Source organism: Macrosteles quadrilineatus, unplaced genomic scaffold (genome assembly GCF_028750875.1).
Source record: "Macrosteles quadrilineatus isolate MER2022 unplaced genomic scaffold, UCM_ALF_1.0 Scaffold_5__1_contigs__length_97177068, whole genome shotgun sequence".
In the NCBI taxonomy this organism is placed as follows: domain Eukaryota; kingdom Metazoa; phylum Arthropoda; class Insecta; order Hemiptera; family Cicadellidae; genus Macrosteles; species Macrosteles quadrilineatus.
In genome coordinates this window covers 92,657,430-92,677,209 of record NW_026542598.1, presented here as the reverse complement: position 1 = coordinate 92,677,209, position 19,780 = coordinate 92,657,430, and the positions used below count along the sequence as shown (strand labels likewise).

The following is a 19,780-nucleotide window of genomic DNA, read 5'->3' as shown; positions in this document are numbered from 1 at the left end:
TCGATACTGAGAAAGAAAAGTAAACAATTAGAATGACCAAGTTAACATTTTGGTTGGTTACATTTGGAAGTTTTGTCAGAATGTTGTACAAACCAAGATGGAAGTACTTTTAACAAAAAGTATTTCATCGTCGTAATAAATCAAGAGAAAATTGAGTTCAATTTATGTATATGTGTTATTATAATAAGTTTATGCACACTGTTGTATTCCTACAAAAATACTATTATGCCTAAGGCCAATTCACACTAAATAAAGATAGGATATAATATATATGAGGTTACAATACCTTAATCGCCAAGTGATCCATGTAGTCCAAAAATAGGATCACGTACGTTTCGACGTCTATGCGTCATTGTCAAATCTTACAAAAACTGTTTAAAACCTTAATTAAGCCATTGTAACCTCATATATATTATATCACAGTGATTCAGAAAAAACAACATATAACATGAAAAAAAGATAGGATACATTTATTGTAGGTTATTGTAATGGCTGATGGAAATTATGGGATCACACCTGCGTCTCGTAGTTGACTGATTATGCTCTTGTCACCAGGCGTGGGGGTATTGTCTAAGAGTCCAAAGTCCAGGCCTACTTTATTTCCTATGTAGGCCTACAGGACTGACTCGTAGTGTTTTTAACTTTTTTCTGCAGGTTATTATCTTATATATCTTTTAATGTTGGTTTCTGTTTGATTGCAGGAGGTATTCAGCTGTATGCTAAGAAATCTGTTTGAGGAGTACAAATTTTTCCCTCAATATCCTGACAAAGAACTCCATATAACTGCTCAACTGTTTGGAGGCATTATCGAAAGAGGACTTGTCACGTAAGTTATTGCAGTTTTCAGAAATTTTAAATATTTTCTATCAAGTCCTTAAATTATATAATAAACAAGATACAAGGGGTACAACCCATTTTATTCAACCATTTTAACTGAATGAAAAATATATAAACACAAACATAAACATTAAAAAACAATAACATAAACCATGTGTGTTAAGAAATCATATAAGGACCCTGTAGCATTTGTGGCATTCCTTAGTGACATTAGGATGTGATTTATTTTGAAGTGCAAATCTCCTCCATCATTCTCCATTGCTATTAACTATTTCTTTGTCTTTGTTTCTGTGTCCGTTGGTTGCTGGGTGATATGGGGCAGAGAATTGTGTGTGACGCCACAAGCTTGTAGAAATTGGTTGAAGATGGATGATGTGAAGTTAGGGCCATTGTCAGAGACTAATGTGAACGGGTAACAAAAGGTAGAGAAGAGTTTCCTCAGCTTTTGAATGCACCAATTAGATGTTGTGGTTTTGGTTGGTATGACTTCAACCCACTTTGAATAGACATCAACGATAACAAAAAGGTATTGCCCATAAATTGGACCTGCAAAGTCGATGTGTGTTTGTTGCCAAGGTCCTGATGGAACCAGCCAAGGATGGGCATCTACTTTTTCAGGAAGATTCTGCTTCAAACAGCATGGACAACAAGACTGCTAGATCTTCTATGTTACGGTCAATGTGTTTCCAGTAACAAAAACTTCTTGCAAGATTTTTCATTTTCACAACTAAGTGTCCTAAATGAAGTTCATTGAGTACTTTTCCTTGCAGTTTTTTAGGAATTACTACTCTGGAACCACGAAAAATGCAGCCATCATGAAGTTAATACTCATTATTCTTCAAGCCACTATGTTCTAAATCAGTGCCATCTTGAAGTGCTTTCAAAAGAGGTTTTAGGTCATTGTCGTTTGATGTTTCATTTGCAATATTTTCATGTGTTACAGGCATTAATTCAATTTGGTTAATGAAAAAGGCTTCATGTTGATCGATTTGATTTGTCGGTGGATGCTCATTAGGAAAGCGAGACATGTAGTCGTCATTACCATGTGATTTGGTGGTCCTATATTCAATAGTATAATCAAAGCCAGAGAGGAAGTGAGCGTAATTGAAAATACGTGTTGTAACAGTTTGACTAATTTGACCAACTGCCAACAAGTTTGCTCCAGTCTAGCTCAATGGGCGGGGTGCGATGTGTCATAGGCCAGTGAGGTGTTACACTACGATGAATAGTATTTAATTGAAAGGGCGCCACCGTGTGATATGGGCAAATTGTCTGTCGATTGTCACAAGGAACCAATCTCCCAGTAGTGTTGCCTATGGTTGTGGTAAGCAGGGTAAACCTAACACCTGTGATGTCAATTGACCATACTCTACATTGACTTGAATTGCCCTAACCATTTATCTAATCGATAAATACCTAAATTTAATGATCACCAAAATCACTCAAAATACTTAAGAACTATAGTAGCTATAAAGATTTTCTAAAATAATTCAACCAATTAGAAACTAACTGGAATGTCAAATAAAAATCCAAATATGTATGATAAGCTCTATTTATCTCAAGATAAGAATGCCCTGATAACAAATCAAGTTCAACTTATACAGTTTAATGAGCAAATGTAATTTAAATCAACATCAGTTTCAAAAGCAATCTGAGAGCAGTACTTAATAATTAAATTTTCTAATCAATAATCCTTAATCATTAGTCAAGAATCAATAATCAATATTCAGAGATAATCCGAATTATTAATCTGAAATCAATAATCAATAATCGGCACTCAATAATCAATAATAACCAATTTACCATAATCATAAAAATTCAATAATAAAAATCAATATTCAGCAATAATTAATAAGTAACCCTTAATCAATAATCAATAATAATCACTCAAACAGGATCCACCTTAAATCTACAAAATGGTACATAATGACGGTGGCCACCGGAACACCTATAACAGACAACGTACAAAGCACAAAATATTACAATATACAAATAAATCCGTAGGTCCTGGATGTCCCACGACGATATACTAGCCACTGTCCAAGTGTCCGTTGCACAGGAGATAAATAATCGTAAAGTCACTCACCAAATGTAGACTTCATACACAGTGTCCAAAAGACAAAAGATATCCGGCCGGACCGGGTGTCTGAGGCAACGTATTGTCCAACAGTTGAGCGAGTGGTAGGCCGTGAGCGGCAGGTCGGTACGTGAGCGGCAGGTCGGTACGTGAGCGGCTGACACCAAGGCGGCGTCCAGAGATGTCCCAACAGTAGCCTCTCGTAGTTAGTGACAAGTCCGGTAGCAGTGGGTCGGTATAAAAAACCCTGTGTGTACACAGTAAATTAATAGTACGTGCCTTAGTAACACTATTTTATCTGAGGAAAATTCCTAACACCCAAAATTTATGTACAGTGAGAACTTTAGTTAACTGTGACAAATAATCATCTTTCTAGCAAATGCTTAGAACAAATTGGCAAAATTATCTTTTAAAATCTCAAAGGTAAACACATTATTTAAACTGCAGATATTTACATTTTTAAACAGAATAGGCTACATAAACTCATGGACAGATTTTTAACTATACAAACATTTGACAATAAAATAATGGCTACTAAAATGCAAGTGTTTTTATGAACATTAAAATGGCAAAATAATTAGATACTAAATGAATGATTTTGTTTTCAAATACAGGTATGTTAAACGATTTTTCCTGAAAATAACAATTTACAAGCACACAAATACAGTACAACATTTAAACCTTTAAAACATATTTGAAACATTTTAAACTCAGAAATTACTAGTTTAAGATTACAAACATTTTATTTGGCAACGTCTAGTACTTCATGAATGTAACAAATTTTCCACAAAACCAGTCAAACGACTTTTCAATCTAACTAGGTCAAATCTAGGGCTCTGAACTTCAAGTTTAACCTCATAAAGCAAAGAATTATTTAATGGTTCTGGCCTTTAACTGAATATAACACACAATTGATTGGTAGTCAAAAACATTAGCCTAATTATATTTACCTAAACGTTTGGTGAATTTCCTTATAACTAATAAACAATTTTTAACTTTCACTTTAAGAACAAATACTCAACACAATATTCATGAAACCAGTTTGCATAGACATGAAATGAATATTTTGCACATTATATGAATATTTTACATTCGAAGATCCATGACATTAAACTCAAATTTAGGCTACACAGAACAATGAAATTTACAGTTAAACAATATTCTACAATAACATTTATAAATAAACTACGGAATTTATTACGTTTATCCTACAAAATTTGATCCCTAACATGTGAAAACGTACGGCCAATCGACATTGATTTATTAAAATCCTAACTAGTTAATTGGAAAGTTTGATTTAGTGAAAAGACTTTTGTCCAACAAAACAGCTAATCAATTTTTCTCCCTGCTTACCTCAGAATATTCCAAAATGGTAATACAAGAAAATCCACTGGCGTCGGTGCTCTGAGGGTCCTTGACGATGTTGGCTCTGCTTCTACTCAACTAACCTCTTCGTCGTTAACGAGCGTTCACATGTGCTCCTCTACTCCAGTACAGACATGATTTCAATCAGCTGTTTGGCAAATGACCGATCGATAGCGCTGTCCACGCTGAGTCCAATACGTTTGTGGACTTTATTTAGTGCCTTCAGGGCAGAGTTGGCAATTTTCTGCCAGTTCTGTTTTTATGATCATCCAAACATTGAAGGCGCGCGTCACTTCAATTATATGGTCATTAGTGAGGTGATCAGTCTCACTGGGATTTGGGTTCAAAACAAGAAACTAACGTTACAGTGTGGCAGTCAAAGTAGGTAAGGTTCTGTATGGGTCAAAAATTTAAACAAGTGGCTTATGATCTGTTACAAGGATAAACTTTCTGCCATAACAATAATTTGATGGTGAAATACTGATAGAACTTCTTCAATCCCCAGTAAATCGCCAGTGCCTCTTTGTCTATCTGACTGTACTTTTTCTCACTTGCAGTGAGAGATCGAGAAGCGAATGAAATTGGCCGTTCAGTACCATCTTTGTAGCGGTGAGAAAGAACAATTCCTAATCCGACTGGAGAAGCGTCCGTGGCTAGCACTAAGGTTTCATTTTGATCAAAATGAGCAAGTACCCGGTCTTGAGCTATCTCAGCCTTAACTTTTTCAACGCATTTATCACATTATCTGGTCTAAACGAACTTAGTGTGGGCCTTAAATAGGTTGTGTTCAATCAAGTTGGGGATAAATTTCTGGTAGCAATTAGTCAAGCCCAGGAATGTTCGTAGCTCTGACACATTTGACGGTTTTGGCAATTTTAGAATTGTTTCCACTTTGTCCTTGTTCTTGTGTAGACCATTTTGATCTATAGTTCTATAGTAGTATGTTCTATAGTTCTATGTTGATCTATAGTATGTATCTATAGTATGTCTATGGTAATCGATTTGTGTTTGAAAAAACTTACATTCATCTTTATTTAGTTTGAGGTTGTGTCTCCTGATTACTTTCAAAACACTTTCTAGCCTTGTTAGGGTCTCAGACTCAGTTGAACCTTGAATAATAATATAGTCAAAAAAACACTGAACGCCATCAATTCTAGAAAGTATTTTGTCCATAAACCCTTGCCATAGAGCCGGAGCAGTCTTAATTCCGAACATGAGTCGATTTACCTTATACTGTCCTTTATGTGTACTGATAATTTGAAGTAACGCACTTTCTTGGTCCATTGCCATATGTGTAAATAAGCGTTTCTGATGTCTAGTGTACAAAAGTACTTACCACCGCTCATTTTTGCAAAAATGTCCTAAATACGTGGAATAGGGTATTTGATGTCCTTAATTTGTTTATTTAAGTCACTTTGAAATCTGCACAGATTCTGACCTTGCCGCTGGGTTTCACGACTGGAAAGATTGGAGTTCCCCAATCACTTTGTTCGACCTTCGAGATGATTCCTATTTTTTCCAATCTGTCCAGTTCTTTTTCAACTTTAGGTCTTAAAGCATATGGCACTAAACGAGGTTTCATGTAAACCGGTTTGGCATCCTCAAGTAGTTTTATATGAACCTCGGGAATAACACCAATATTTTGATCAAATACATCCTTGTAATTCTCAATCAGTCTATCGATATCTGTATGCGTATGCATGTGAGAACTTGTAATACTCCTAAGGTCAGCCCAATCTAGTTAGGTAGGGCATTAAGTAGGGTGAATGTCTCTTTAGTTTCATCTGATATGTGTTTCAGGTGCATAAATACTTATAGTCTTTTTGTAAAATTGTCAAAAGATTCATCTTCACTGAAAGGTAGTCTACAAATGAAATATGGGAAGTTGAAGCTGTATTGCCAGTAGAGTTGCTTGCATTAACATTGATTTCTTGAGTTGTATTCGAAAGTGAAATAGGTTTCAACTGCCTCAACATAATCTTCAACTTAATGAATTCTTCTTCAATGTCCATCTTTTAATTTGCTTCTTCATCCAGTTCTGTGTCGTTTATTATTAGTTCTATTTTCTCTTGTACTTCAAGAAATTTAGTCCATGTTGAGTCCAGAAGTTCTAGACATTCGTCAACTTGCCTAGGATCAATTTTGTGATTGTTCAGCTTGTTTGTTAATTTAGTCAATTGTGCCTTGATTGATGTTCTAATCCTTTTGTAACTTGTAATGTCAGTTGACTCCATTTTGGTTTTCCTCGTCGCCAGTTATCAAGTCCTTAAATTATATAATAAACAAGATACAAGAGAATGCACAACCCATTTTATTCAACCATTTTAACTGAATGAAAAATATATAATCACAAACATAAACATTAAAAAACAATAACATAAACCATGTGTGTTAAGAAATCATATGTTGATGATAACTCTTATTATTTTCTATTCGCAAAAAATTTGACCAATATTTGCTATTGATTTTGGTTAATACAGTACGATCTTGTGAAGTCGGCTCACTTCAAGATACTCGGATAACCCGCACCAGTTTTCAATGTATAATATAAATTAATATTGAATGCAATTTTGTGAAGCTACTGCCGTGGATAAAACATACTCCCTAAATAGATTTGTCTTCCTTATGGAATAGCTGAAGAAAATGTTATTGTTAGTGCTGTATGTCACACTATCAAAGTCAAAGTCAAATAAATCTTTATTCAGACATACAACAATGTGTACATGAATGCGTCTTAATCTTAAACTATAACTAATACTAAAAACCATTTTCCTGATCCATTTTATCTTTTTTTTTTTACATATTTACATGTTTATTTACATATTTGAACATAGTGCAGTAAATTCTTCAAAATTATAAAACTCTCCACTAATTAGAAAATTCTTAAGCTTTTTTTTTGAACTTATTTCCGTTTTCCTCATTTCTGATGCTACAAGGGAGGGAATGAAAAAATGTAACCCCAATATAATCAGGGCTTTCTTTACATTTTTCTTTTTTATGCTTTTTAATTATAAAATTTTGTTTGTGTCTAGTATTGTAAGTATGTACATCTTGCTGTCTTTGCAGTTGCGACTCCCGGCTTTTAACATATAATATAGTCTTATATATGTAGAGGCTGTAAACTGTAAAGAATTCTAATTCTTTGAAACGATTTTTACATGATTCATTTTCATTTAAATTAAGGATGCACCTTATGGCCTCTTTTTGTAAATGTAAAATTTCATTTAAGTTAGATTTATTTGTTCCACCATAAATTTCAATGCCATAAGCAATATGGGAGTGTATATTTGAATAATAAACCACACGCAAAATTTCTTTACTGCAAAGGGGATATAGTCGTCTTAAAGTAAAAATACCGGAGCTAATTTTATTACATATTTTATTGACATGTGAGGTCCACTTTAGTGTGCTGTCCAAGGTTAGACCTAAAAATTTGGTTTCACATGCAAAATTTTCAAATATCTTTTCGCCAGACTTTTTACACTCAAATTTGATAAAGGTTGTTTTGTTTTCATTAAGTAAAAGGTTTTTTTCATTTAAGTAATCTCCAATTATTTTGAGCGAATCTTTCATTTTTATTTCAAGAAGTTCAATATTCTTTTCATGTATAGACATACTTATGTCATCTGCATACAAGCAGAGGGCATTGTTTTCTACCCGTTCAGATAAATGTTTTGGCATCCCTCCCAAGTAGCACAGGAACAGGAATGGACCCAACACAGATCCCTGAGGAACAGAATATTTAACTTCCCTAACATTAGATCTAACATTGTACATCTTATTTCCATCTAAATACCCAATGTTAACAAACTGTTGGCGGCCCTCTAAATAAGATTTTATCCAGTCCAGTTCTTTACCACTAATTCCATATGCTCTGAGTTTTTGCAGTAACTTTAAATGATTCACGCTATCAAAAGCCTTAGACATATAAAGGCGCCAACAACATAATTGTCCTCATCCAACTTATGTAATACATTTTCAATATAAGAAATTAGAGCTGTAGTAGTGGATTTATTTTTTCTATATCCATGCTGTTCTTGATCTAATAAGTGGTTATTTTCAAAATAATCTACTAGTTGAAAAAGTAAACTTTTTTCAAATAGCTTTGATAGAGCAGGTTGAATTGCCAATGGTCTATAGTTTTGCGGATCTTTTTTATCACCTTTTTTATATACTGGAATTATTTTTGATATTTTTAGTTGAGCGGGAAAAACACCTGTTATTAGTGATGTATTAATCACATGTAAAAGTGGCTTTAACAAAACAGATTTTGATTCTTTAATAATTTTGATTGGAATTTCATCATAACCGGATGACCATTTAGGTTTTATTGAATCAATTATGGATGTCAAAATTGATTCATCGATGGTTTGACACCTAAATTTTATGTTTAAAATACTTTGATCAGAATGTTGTTGGGTTTTCTTTAATTTCGGTAAAACATTTTTGTCAACCATCTCAGCAAAATTATCATTTAAGATGTTTGCGACAGCATATGGTTCTTCTATTTTTTTGCCGTTATGTTTGAGTGAAATATTACTATGACATCTTTCTTTTTTACTTTTTGTTTCAGTGTTCACAATTTTCCAAACAGTTTTGTTAACATTGGTAGAATTTCTAATTTTATTGTCAAAATGGGTTTTTTTCTTAAGTTCTATCATATTTTTGTATCTCTTCTTGTGTTCCTTAATATAATTCTTCAATGCTATGTTACTTCTATCATCTCTATATAAGTCATGTTCTGCAATTATTTCATGACGCTCATTGATAATTTCATCATCAATCCATCCATTATTTACGTTACTGGAAACTATTTTTCTTTTAGGGAAATGTAAATTGAAGTAATATTTTAAAATGTTATAGAAATAAAGTAAATTTGTCTTCCACATTACAGTTATAAAGTTTTGTCCAATCCTCTTTGGAAAGGTCATAAATGAAAAGGTTAATGCTCTCTTGTTTATACCTCCTTTCATACTTATGTATTTTAAGATTTAAACTGTTTTTTGTACTTTTTGAACTGAGGATTTTAAAAAGTTGTCCATCTTGATCTGACAATGCTGTAATTAAACATTCTACTTCAAACAAATTGTTATCTAAATTAGTAATAAAATTATCAATGGCAGATAAACTCTTTTCAGCAACTCTAGTTGGAATTTTAATTGTATATTTAAAACCATGCATCTGCAAAACATTAACAAACTTCTTTTTCTTATTGTCTTCCCTCAAAACATTGATATTAAAATCGCCCCCCATTAAAATTTTTTTGTCAGTTTTACTTAAAATTTTCAAAAGTTCACTTAGTTTTTCCAAATATATATCAACGTCTTGTGATGGTGTTCTATATACCCCAGCCACTAAAAATTTTTCTTTGCCTACTTTAATTTCTGTTACACAAGATTCAAAGATTTTATCTTGATTAAGCGCCTGTAATGAACTTAGCATTATATTTTTGAATTCAATTTTTTCTGACACCAAAATTAATACCCCCCCTCCCGCGAAATCTGTTCTAGTGTACCAGGTTGAAACTTGATACCCTGGTATTTTGAGTTTTGTTATTTCATGTTGGTTTAATTTATGTTCAGTCAAAATTATAATATGTGGCTTTAATTCTTTAATATGTGGCTTTAACTATAGAGGCCGTGTTTTGTTTACAATTTTTTTTGTTATTTCAGTCATTTAAAACCACATTTAACCAAAAGAACTATCTAATAATAAACAATAACCGGTCCCCTTGTTAAATAATTAAACAGTTAAGCACCAATAAAGAAAATAACCATAAAATAATGGAAACAAAATTCCGTCTACACTAGAGATCAGTGTCGACGTACATGAATTAGACGCGAAAAACTAGCTTCAAAATTTACAATGGGATGAAAAGTCTGTGTTGCTTAGTTTAAGCTATTACTTTTTATACAAGCAAAAAATCAAGCAGGATTGTTTTTCTGCCATTTTCATGCAATTCTGTTTATTTTCTGTATTTATATCTGGTTTGTGACTGTCGCACAATGCACACCTTAGATGAGTTGTTATTGTTTTTTTACCTTAACCCTCCCAGTGTTACTTGACGAAAATTCGACAAGCAGCACACTTTGTGTAGTGTTACTTGTCGATTTTTCGACATGCAGACATCGTTTACGGCGAAGGCTCTATGACTGACTGAATCGGATTGAACTGGATCGAGTTAGGTATCGTTCTTTCCGTAATATTCTAAGCTTTCTCAAGAGGTCTGTCTCTAAGCGCTATTCATTTTAGTTCCGAAAATATTGTAGCAGACAGCTGACGTGCGTGTATTTGTAAACAGCTAGGTTCCCCCGGACCGATGACTGATGTGTTTTATTACGTTTATCATTGTTTTAGTGTTAAAAATCAAAAGTAGTGATATACGTGGTGCATTATAAGAAGATTTAAGTGGTTTTGAAGTGCTGGTTGATGATCCTGAAGAAGTAGGTAGTGATATTGATGTAAATTATCAGCCAGATTCCTAGCTATGGTTAGCTATGCATTCTTAGCTAAACGCTATGTACTGAAATCAGTTTTATGCCCATAACTTATTTATTTGCAAATATACTTCCTTATATTATTATATAGTTGTAATCCTCATAAAATTTAGAACAAAGTGGCTATTTTCTAATATTTATAGGCCTATAATTTATACAATTTCATTGAGCGCGAACTTATTTTTTTTTTGAAAATTTTCGAAATTATATTTTTTTTACCTAAAAATTTTTTTTTTGAAAAAATGTTCCTTATGTTTTATATATAATATTGAAGCCCATGATTTTCCAAACAAAATGGTATATAGAACATTAGAATTAACATTGTTTTAAGCTTCTCAGATCCGTTTTAATAAAACCTTGCAAATGCGCCAAAAATAGGTGGACATTAAGGCCTAAACTATGGACACTTGGAGGGTTAAACCTTAAACTGACATTTCGGCTTCATTGCAGATTGCTATCTTAAAAGCAGTAATATGATTTGGTTTAACTGTAACTCCCAAAGATCGAGACATTGTGAAAGCAAATTTGCAAAAACCAAATACTATGTATGCATAACCATTGACTATACACAGAATATATAGTCAATGGCATAACCCAGTTAGGACATACCAACACTTACAAAGGCATTAATATTTTTATTTTTAGATTAAGTATGTGTTTGGCTTATTTGTATTTGTTGGTAATAAAGTTGATTTTGAATGATTTATTTGTTTTATATCTTTTGGTAAGATGGTGTTTAATTCCAGGAATTATGTTGCTCTTGGACTGGCCTTAAGATTTGTTTTGGAAGCGCTTCGCAAACCCCACGGAAGCAAGATGTATTATTTTGGAATTGCTGCTCTAGATCGCTTCAAAAGCCGACTGCGGGAGTACCAAAAGTACTGTGAGCATGTGTCAAACATTCCTCACTTCAGGGAGTTTCCGCCACATCTTGTGGAGGTGAATGGAAAGATTGTCTTTGGTAGTTTATATTTGTGTGTTACTGTTTTACAACCTAGACCATTACTACAAAATTATAAACCATCTACTGTTATAGTAATTTGTGAATGTAAAACAGACTACAGGGTGTTTTTAGTACCATGAGACACTTTTTAACGAAAAAACAAGCTCATATGTTGGTATCCTTGTTTTCATTACTTCATTGCTGATCACCTGATATGCACTGTTGCATAGTTATCAATGAAGGCTAGTGTTTTGGGAATTTATTGTAGAAGAATACTTTGTTAAAAGTAAATCATTAAATTTTGCCAAGAATGGTTTCAAATTAAGTTTCCATATTTGATTCCATCCAGTACCTACCCAATAAATCTATTATTTATTGACTTGTCAAAGATTTAAGGAAACCGGAGTTGAGTTTGCAAAAACACCCTGTTGAGTCTTATTTACAATAAATGCTCCATTAGAAAACACGGATACCAAATTATAAGGTAGTTTTATCCTTAAACAGTGTATCTCAATACTTGTAATTAGGGCTTTATTAAAAAAAAATACACCCTGTATAAGATTCTAACCTACTATCATTTGAGATGTGGCCCAAAAGAAAAAGAATTAGGCTATTTAACACTTTTGGAAATCAATGAAGTTTGGTATATTTTTACAATGTTACCCTACTCATCAAAATTCTGATTATGCAAGTCAGTTTTTTTTTTCAAGAAGCACCAAAACTTATGTAGCCTATGTTCTTATTTTAACATATGAAATTACAAAGAGAATTTGTTTTATTCTACACACAAACATGCTGCATCTTCATTACAATGAATGAACATATATTATGGTGTCATAAAATTTGGAAATACCTTTTACCATTGATAGAAATAGACATTCCATCCCCTTGTTAAAGTTGTCTCCAGTTTTTTTTTTTTTATAAAAATGGGTATATTGAGCCAGCGGTATATTGTGATAATGTAAGTTACTAATTTCTGTTGAATACAACTTTTTAACCTAGTAAAACTGATATGATGATTTTTTGTAAGCTATTCTAGTAAGCTATCTTTTTTGTCATATTAACAATCTCAATTAAAAAAAAATTAGAAAACATTTAAGGCACTAGGTGGCTCATTAAAATATGTTTTTTTTTTATTGCGACAGCTGGTCCATATAGATGGAATGTCTACTTCAGTATCCATAAGTCAATGGTAATACACGCAAGATATTCTGGAATATATTCAAAGTTAAATATTTTAATTTTTTGTGTTTTGAAATCAGGTTTGATCTCGATTGATTTTATAATTAGAATTCTGCTGTATCAAATTGTTCTATTAAGTATTCTAAATACAAATACCCCCGCCGCAGCAAACCTGCAGACTAAGCGAATTTCAATTTGTCTGATTACATTTTTACTAAAATATTTCCATATTTTATTTTATTTTATTCTAGATAATCTATATTTATAAATAAAGACATATTTTATTCCCTATTTAAATAACATTAGATTTAACGAGTGCTTAGGTTTGCTGCTACGGGAAAGGTAAAAAGTGTTTTTTGACCATACTTCAATAGTATATGATGAAATAAATAAATTTGCCAAATTTTATCAATATAATATCCATAAACAAGTAAACTACAACAATTTTCATTTTCTCCATAAGAATAACATGGAAATTTTAAATTACACTATTTTTAAATTATTTCTTTTTTTAAGCTCTACTAAAGGGTTTGAAAAGAAATTGCAAAATTTCTTGTTTTTAGGGTCAAAAATGGGATAAGCCCATTTTTACCCCATAAAACCCCCCGTAAACCCCGGTTTCCATGGTCCAATTATGCTGGATCGCAAACTCGTTTGAATAAACGTATGTTTACACGTTTGTAGCAAATTTCATCAAAATCGGATCATTTTTGCTCGAGTTATCGCGCTAACGGACACATATATATATATGAATTTGAACGGATGGTGTTTTTGGCCTCTTGGGCCTCAAAATGAAAAATTAAATCGGTCCCGGGTCCAGGTCTTAAAACCATGAGTACTACGGTAATAGCTACTTCCCTATAGGGAAATTCGCTAAAAGGCATCATTGTATAGCGGAGTTTGACGTTTATTGTTTTTGCATGTGTTTTAACTGAGTTGTGTGTGGTGGCAGTATGTTGACTACGGGTTGCAAGGTCAGGAGCCACCCACCAGGCCGCAAGGTCCAGTGTTGCCAGCCTCACTAGCTGCTATGTTGACAGCTGTTACTACTGCATACAAGACTATCACTGCCACCACAGTCACCAGCACAACCACCATCACTGCTGCTAAGGTGGCCACTACGTCAGTTGTACACTCCTCCAGGGTACGTCAACATAGTATATATAGAAAGTATAGTTTTGGTTAAAAGTTCATAGTTTTGAGTGAAAATATCTGATTAAGGTCCCCCTGAGCTCAAAAAGTGGTTTTTGAAGTCATGTCCTATGTACATGTGGATCTGTAGAGAGCTACATACTACAACTGTGGTTTTGATTGAATTAGTATGTTTAAGTCCTTTTAATCGTGAGCACAACCCCTAACGCTTCAAAATAATTATAATTCAAGAACAATTGCAATTTTTACAGACTGAGACTACACCTATAATCCTATTTTCATGAAATTCATTAAGTTGGTACTTATCCAAACTAATGGGAGGAGCTATGTCACTCACTTGACTAAAAGAATAAGAAGATATAAAAGTAACTTGAAATTCACTTACCTTTTGTAAGAGTTCACAAAAGTCACTGATATAAATTTAAAGACATTCTAAGTTCAACGGTTAATAACGGTTATTTTATTTTATTGACCAAAACTAGAAGCAACAACTGGAAAGTAATATAGTTTTTTTTTTTTTATAAATTGTGTATTTGGTTTTAAAATAGTGTACTTTGTTTGGTAATTAACTTTTGGAATATTACATTGAAGGAACTTTCTCTACTTCAACAGGTTAACTATGAATGTATGAGTTCAGCTTATAATTACCAAATTTAACAGATTATTATTGAAGAGAACTGGTTGTCATCCTGTTTAGAGCTGTCACAGAGTGAAATGAACCAATTTTGTATTTACTTAAAGTTAATACATCCAGCTATAGTAAATATAAAATGTAAAATTGAGAAACAATTACTTGATTGATACCATTGCTACAATTACTATCATTTATCAATTGGAACGACACCTGGAAATATGAGTGAAAATTGATCTGTGTAACTTAACTTTGTTACTAAGATCAGCTGTTTCATCTGCCAGAATCATTTATTTGAAGCCCAATGATGAGGGACAGTTGGTTTAATTTTAGAACCATCAAAAAGCTACTGACTTTTTTCATGATCGATCCAGCAACCTTTTGATTGTTAAGGGAGCACTACTCAGATAACCACTCAGCTACCCAGCCAGTTTTATGGAATACCAAAAAAAGGTACAACCATATGTCTATCCTGTTGCACATTGTCTTGGATATGCTTTGTAGAAGTATACTAGATTTTTTATTTAAAATCTATTTTTACAGCCATCAATAGCCAATGCTACCAACATCGATACCTTACTTGTTGCTACTGAGAAGGATGAGAAAATCATTTCACCACCAGAAGCAATGCAAGATAAAGTCGCTTTCATATTTAACAACCTTAGTCAACTTAACTTGCAAACAAAGGTAAGATAATGTAAAATAGAGTTCTACCCAATTTTTTGGTGCCATGTAATTCTAATTCCAGAAAATAAGAGATAAAACAGTGGCGGAATTATAATGATCTCTGAAAACAAACACAATAAATGTCTGTAAGTGGCTTGATTTTTGATCCTAGCCAAGCCTGTCCTAATAAATCGAATGATCAACAACATTATCATGAAGATCTATCGGAGCCAAGCTCTCATTTTGACAATATTGTTCCGGTTGCAGAAAGCAGCTGCAGAGATTGATAAATGCTATTACATTCAATTATGACAAATTTATTATGTTCAAAACCCAATTTCAGCTTTTCACATGATGCCACATTTCGAGAGTGATCACAAAATGGCTGGAGGTCAGGTTATCAAGAATGCTGGAGTTAATCATAACAGCAATAATGTGATTGTGAAATATTATCTCAATATTGTAGCAATTGTAGTTCGCACAAGATCCAGTCATTACTGCTAAAAGCATAACTCAGAAAGACTCTGCTTCAAAACACAATTTCGGAACAGTATCTTTCCGAGTGATGCCTTTCTGAGCAGGTCCTGACCGGTCACATTATTTTGTAGCATTCTTATTGGAGCAGTGCCTTTTGGAGCCATGCCTTTTGCAGCGATACCACACACTGGTTTGCTCAAGGTCATTTAGATTAGATGATGTCATGATATGCAGTTAAAAGTATAAATTATCATAGTGCTAAACTTGTTTATGAAAGATAATCTATTAACTCTTTATATTTTTTACATTTTTACTATTAGTCGAAGCTGAAACTTTTGACTTTTGGTTTGACAGTGTGATGAATTGAGGGAGATAGTGACGGAGGAGTATTGGCCATGGATATCCCAGTACTTGGTGATGAAGAGAGCCAGCATTGAGCTCAACTTTCACGGTCTTTACTCAAACTTCCTTGACGTTCTCAAAATACAACCTGTCAACGACATGGTGCTAAAGGAAACTTACCGTAACATCAGGGTATGTATTGCTGTGTATCCACCATCTAAATGCCTATCCCATTGACGACAGATGATGGTACTAAACTCTTTCTGATTTATATAAATAATATAAAAAAAAACATAATAATTTTATCAATTGAAAAATGTTTAAATATAAAATGGCAGTATGTATATTGTGTAATTGAAGTTGATTATATTGTCTAGAGTGATAGGGCTTGATACCTTGAAAAATCCAGGTCTCAGTGTCAGGTACTGCGTTATGGGGTTCCCCAGGGACAGGCCCTCTGCTCTTTCTTTGCTACATAAGAGGCATGCCAGAGATGATCCCTGGGCCCGATGCATCAATGTGTCTGTAGTCTGATGACTGTAATATTCTGTTTTCAGGAAAGTCACATGATTATGTTGAAAAATCTTTAAATAAAACAGTTCAGTTTATCCATGAGTTCCTTGATAAAAAAAATCTATTAGTAAATAAAAAGAAAACAAACCTAATATCATTTTCAACCAAACAATCAAAAGTCAAATTCGAGCCAAATATTTTCTTAAAATCAGATAGAATAGATCAAGTGGGCCTAACTAAATTTCTTGGTTTAATTATTGATGAAAATCTCTCATGGGATGATCACATCAACCACCTCGTAAAAAAATTATCTTCTGGTATCTATGCTCTGAGACAGATGTCCACAGAGTGTCTAGTAGTGGGGAAAGTCGGGAATTAGTATTGAATTTAAAAATGGTCTTGAAAAGTCGGGATTTAGTCTTAAATTTGATTTCAAAGTCTGGAATTTTCATGATTTTGCCGCGATCGTCGTCTTGCGTTTACGAAACCGCGAAAGCCAATGATGATGATGTCTAATTGGCCTCGGGAAATGTTCACGATTTTGCCGCAATAGTGGACGACGACGATGACGTTTCCAAAACCACGAGAGACGACGATGACGTTTCTGTGACAGCGGGAGACGACGATGACGTTTCCGTGACCGCATGAGATGACGATGACGTTTCCGTGACCGCGGGAGACAACAATGATATTTGCTCGGCCGCGGGAAATGTTCATGATTTTGTCGCGATCGCGGACGACGACGATGACGTTTCCGTGACCGCGGGAGACGACGATGATGTCTACACGGCCGTGGGAAATGTTCATGATGTTGTTGTGATTGCGGACGTCGACGATAACGTTTCCGTGACCGTGGGAGATGACGATGACGTTTCCGTGACCGCGGGAGACGACGATGATGTCTACACGGCCGCAGGAAATGTTCATGATTTTGTCGCGATCGCGGACGACGACGATGACTAAATATGCTGGTTCAAAATTGTATAACAAAATTCCAAAAAGCATAACAGATGAGGTGTCAACCAAAAAATTCAAAATTAAATTGAAGCAGTACCTCATCAGCAAAGCTATATATTCTATCGATGAGTTGTAGGAGGTAATGTCAATTTTTGCATATATTGTTAATTCTAAGAAACCTTTGTTTTTCATTTTTCAATACCTGTATATTTGACACATACCTGTATATTTATGTATGTATTGTATACTACTAACAAATAAAGATGATTTGAATTTGGCGTTTCCGTGACCGCGGGAGATGACGATGGCGTTTCCGTGACCGCGGGAGACGACGATGATGTCTACACGTCCGCGGGAAATGTTCATGATTTTGCCGTGATCGCGGACGACGACGATAACGTTTCCGTGACCGCGGGAGATGACGGTGATGTCTAAACAGCCGCGGGAAATGTTCATGATTTTGTCGCGATCGCGGACGACGACAATGACGTTTCTGTGACCGCGGGAGACGACGATGATGTCACTGATGTCTACAAGGCCGGGGGAAATGTTCATGATTTTGCCGTGATCGCGGACGACGACGATCACGTTTCTGTAACCGCTGCAGTCAATGATGATGTCTAAACGTACGGTACGCGGAAGATTTCATGATAAAATACCCCCGCTGCAGCAAACCTGCAGACTAAGCGAATTTCCATTTGACTGATTGGATTTACACTGAAATGTCTACTTAAAAATATAACATTTATTCTTGATTTAAATAGAATTAGTTTAACAAGTACTTAGATTTGCTGCATCAGGGAGGGTAAAACTGTTTTTTTTTTGTAAAATGTGAATAGTTAGTAAGAAATAAAAACATTTTCCAAATTTGATCAAAATATGTTCACAAACAAGCAAACTACAACAGTATACTTATTCTCCATAAGAATAACATGGGAATTTTAAATTTACAATTTTTTTGAATTTTCTCCGTAACCATTAGGCGCATAGTAACGCTTCAATATACTAAATTATTTGTTTTTTTAAGCTCTACAAAATGGTTTGGAAAGAAATTGCTAAATCTTATGTTTTTTGGGTCAAAAATGGGAAAAACCTATTTTTACCCCCATAAAACCCCCCGTAAACCCCCGTTCCCATGGTCCGATCATGCTGGATCGCGAACTCGTTCGAATAAACGTACTTTTACACGTTTGTACCAAATTTCATCAAAATCGGATCATTTTTGCTCGAGTTATCGTGCTGACGGACACATATATATATATATATAAATATATAAATATATATATATATATATATATGAATTTGAACGGATGGTGTTTTTGGCCTCTAGGGACCTCAAATCGAAAAAAAAAATCGGTCCCGCGTCCAGGTCTTACCATGAGTACTACGGTAATAGCTTATGGGAAATTCGCTAAAAAAACCAAATTTGCTAGTTAGAATTTTTTATTGCTGCATTATTTCTTTACGTGAAAACACCACATTATTATAATCTTACTTTATGACAAAGACAGGTTTTGGTGTAGTATTATTTAGAAAATTTGGTTAAGCTATAAAATTTGGTATCGGTATCAAGAATCGAGAATCGATACATTTTGGTATCAACACCCAATAATTGTTGACAAAACTAGTCTTGAAAAATCTGGAATTAGTCTTGAAAAGTCTGGAATTAGTCATGAATTTTATAATGGAAATAAACTAGACACCCTGTGTCCAGAATCTGTGATTTGGAAACTTTAAAAATTATTTATTATTCATTAGTTCAATCCCACTTTTCATATGGAATCACAGTCTATGGTGGAACAACAAAATCAAATCTTGATAAAGTACTTAAACAGCAAAAAAGAGCAATTCGCACTATTATGAAATTACATCTCAGTAAAGAATCTTTTTCATAAATTGGACATTTTAACTGTGTATAATTTATATATTCTTGAAACCATTATCTTTTTCAGTATGATAAATATTTTTGGGCATCACTCACCTTATTGAAATCAGGAGAACGCAGTCCTTGTCATATCACAATCACACACAGTTCATTGCGCATACACATTGATGATAAAAAAATACAATAATAAAAATAAAACTAAATTTAAAATCTCAGACTAAAGTTTTCAACTCCTACGTTTCGCCGCACCAAAATC

The 19,780-nt window shown here is 33.8% G+C and overlaps 1 protein-coding gene across 1 annotated transcript in view; it reads left to right on the top strand.

Moving 5' to 3' along the window:
* The window catches only part of LOC128995796 (CCR4-NOT transcription complex subunit 1-like), a 113,535-nt gene that overhangs the window by 48,403 nt on the left and 45,352 nt on the right, over window positions 1-19,780 (top strand). The window contains 5 exon segments of the mRNA XM_054420815.1: window positions 702-826; window positions 11,523-11,715; window positions 13,854-14,045; window positions 15,228-15,371; window positions 16,182-16,361. Coding sequence (XP_054276790.1) covers window positions 702-826; window positions 11,523-11,715; window positions 13,854-14,045; window positions 15,228-15,371; window positions 16,182-16,361 — 834 coding nt within the window.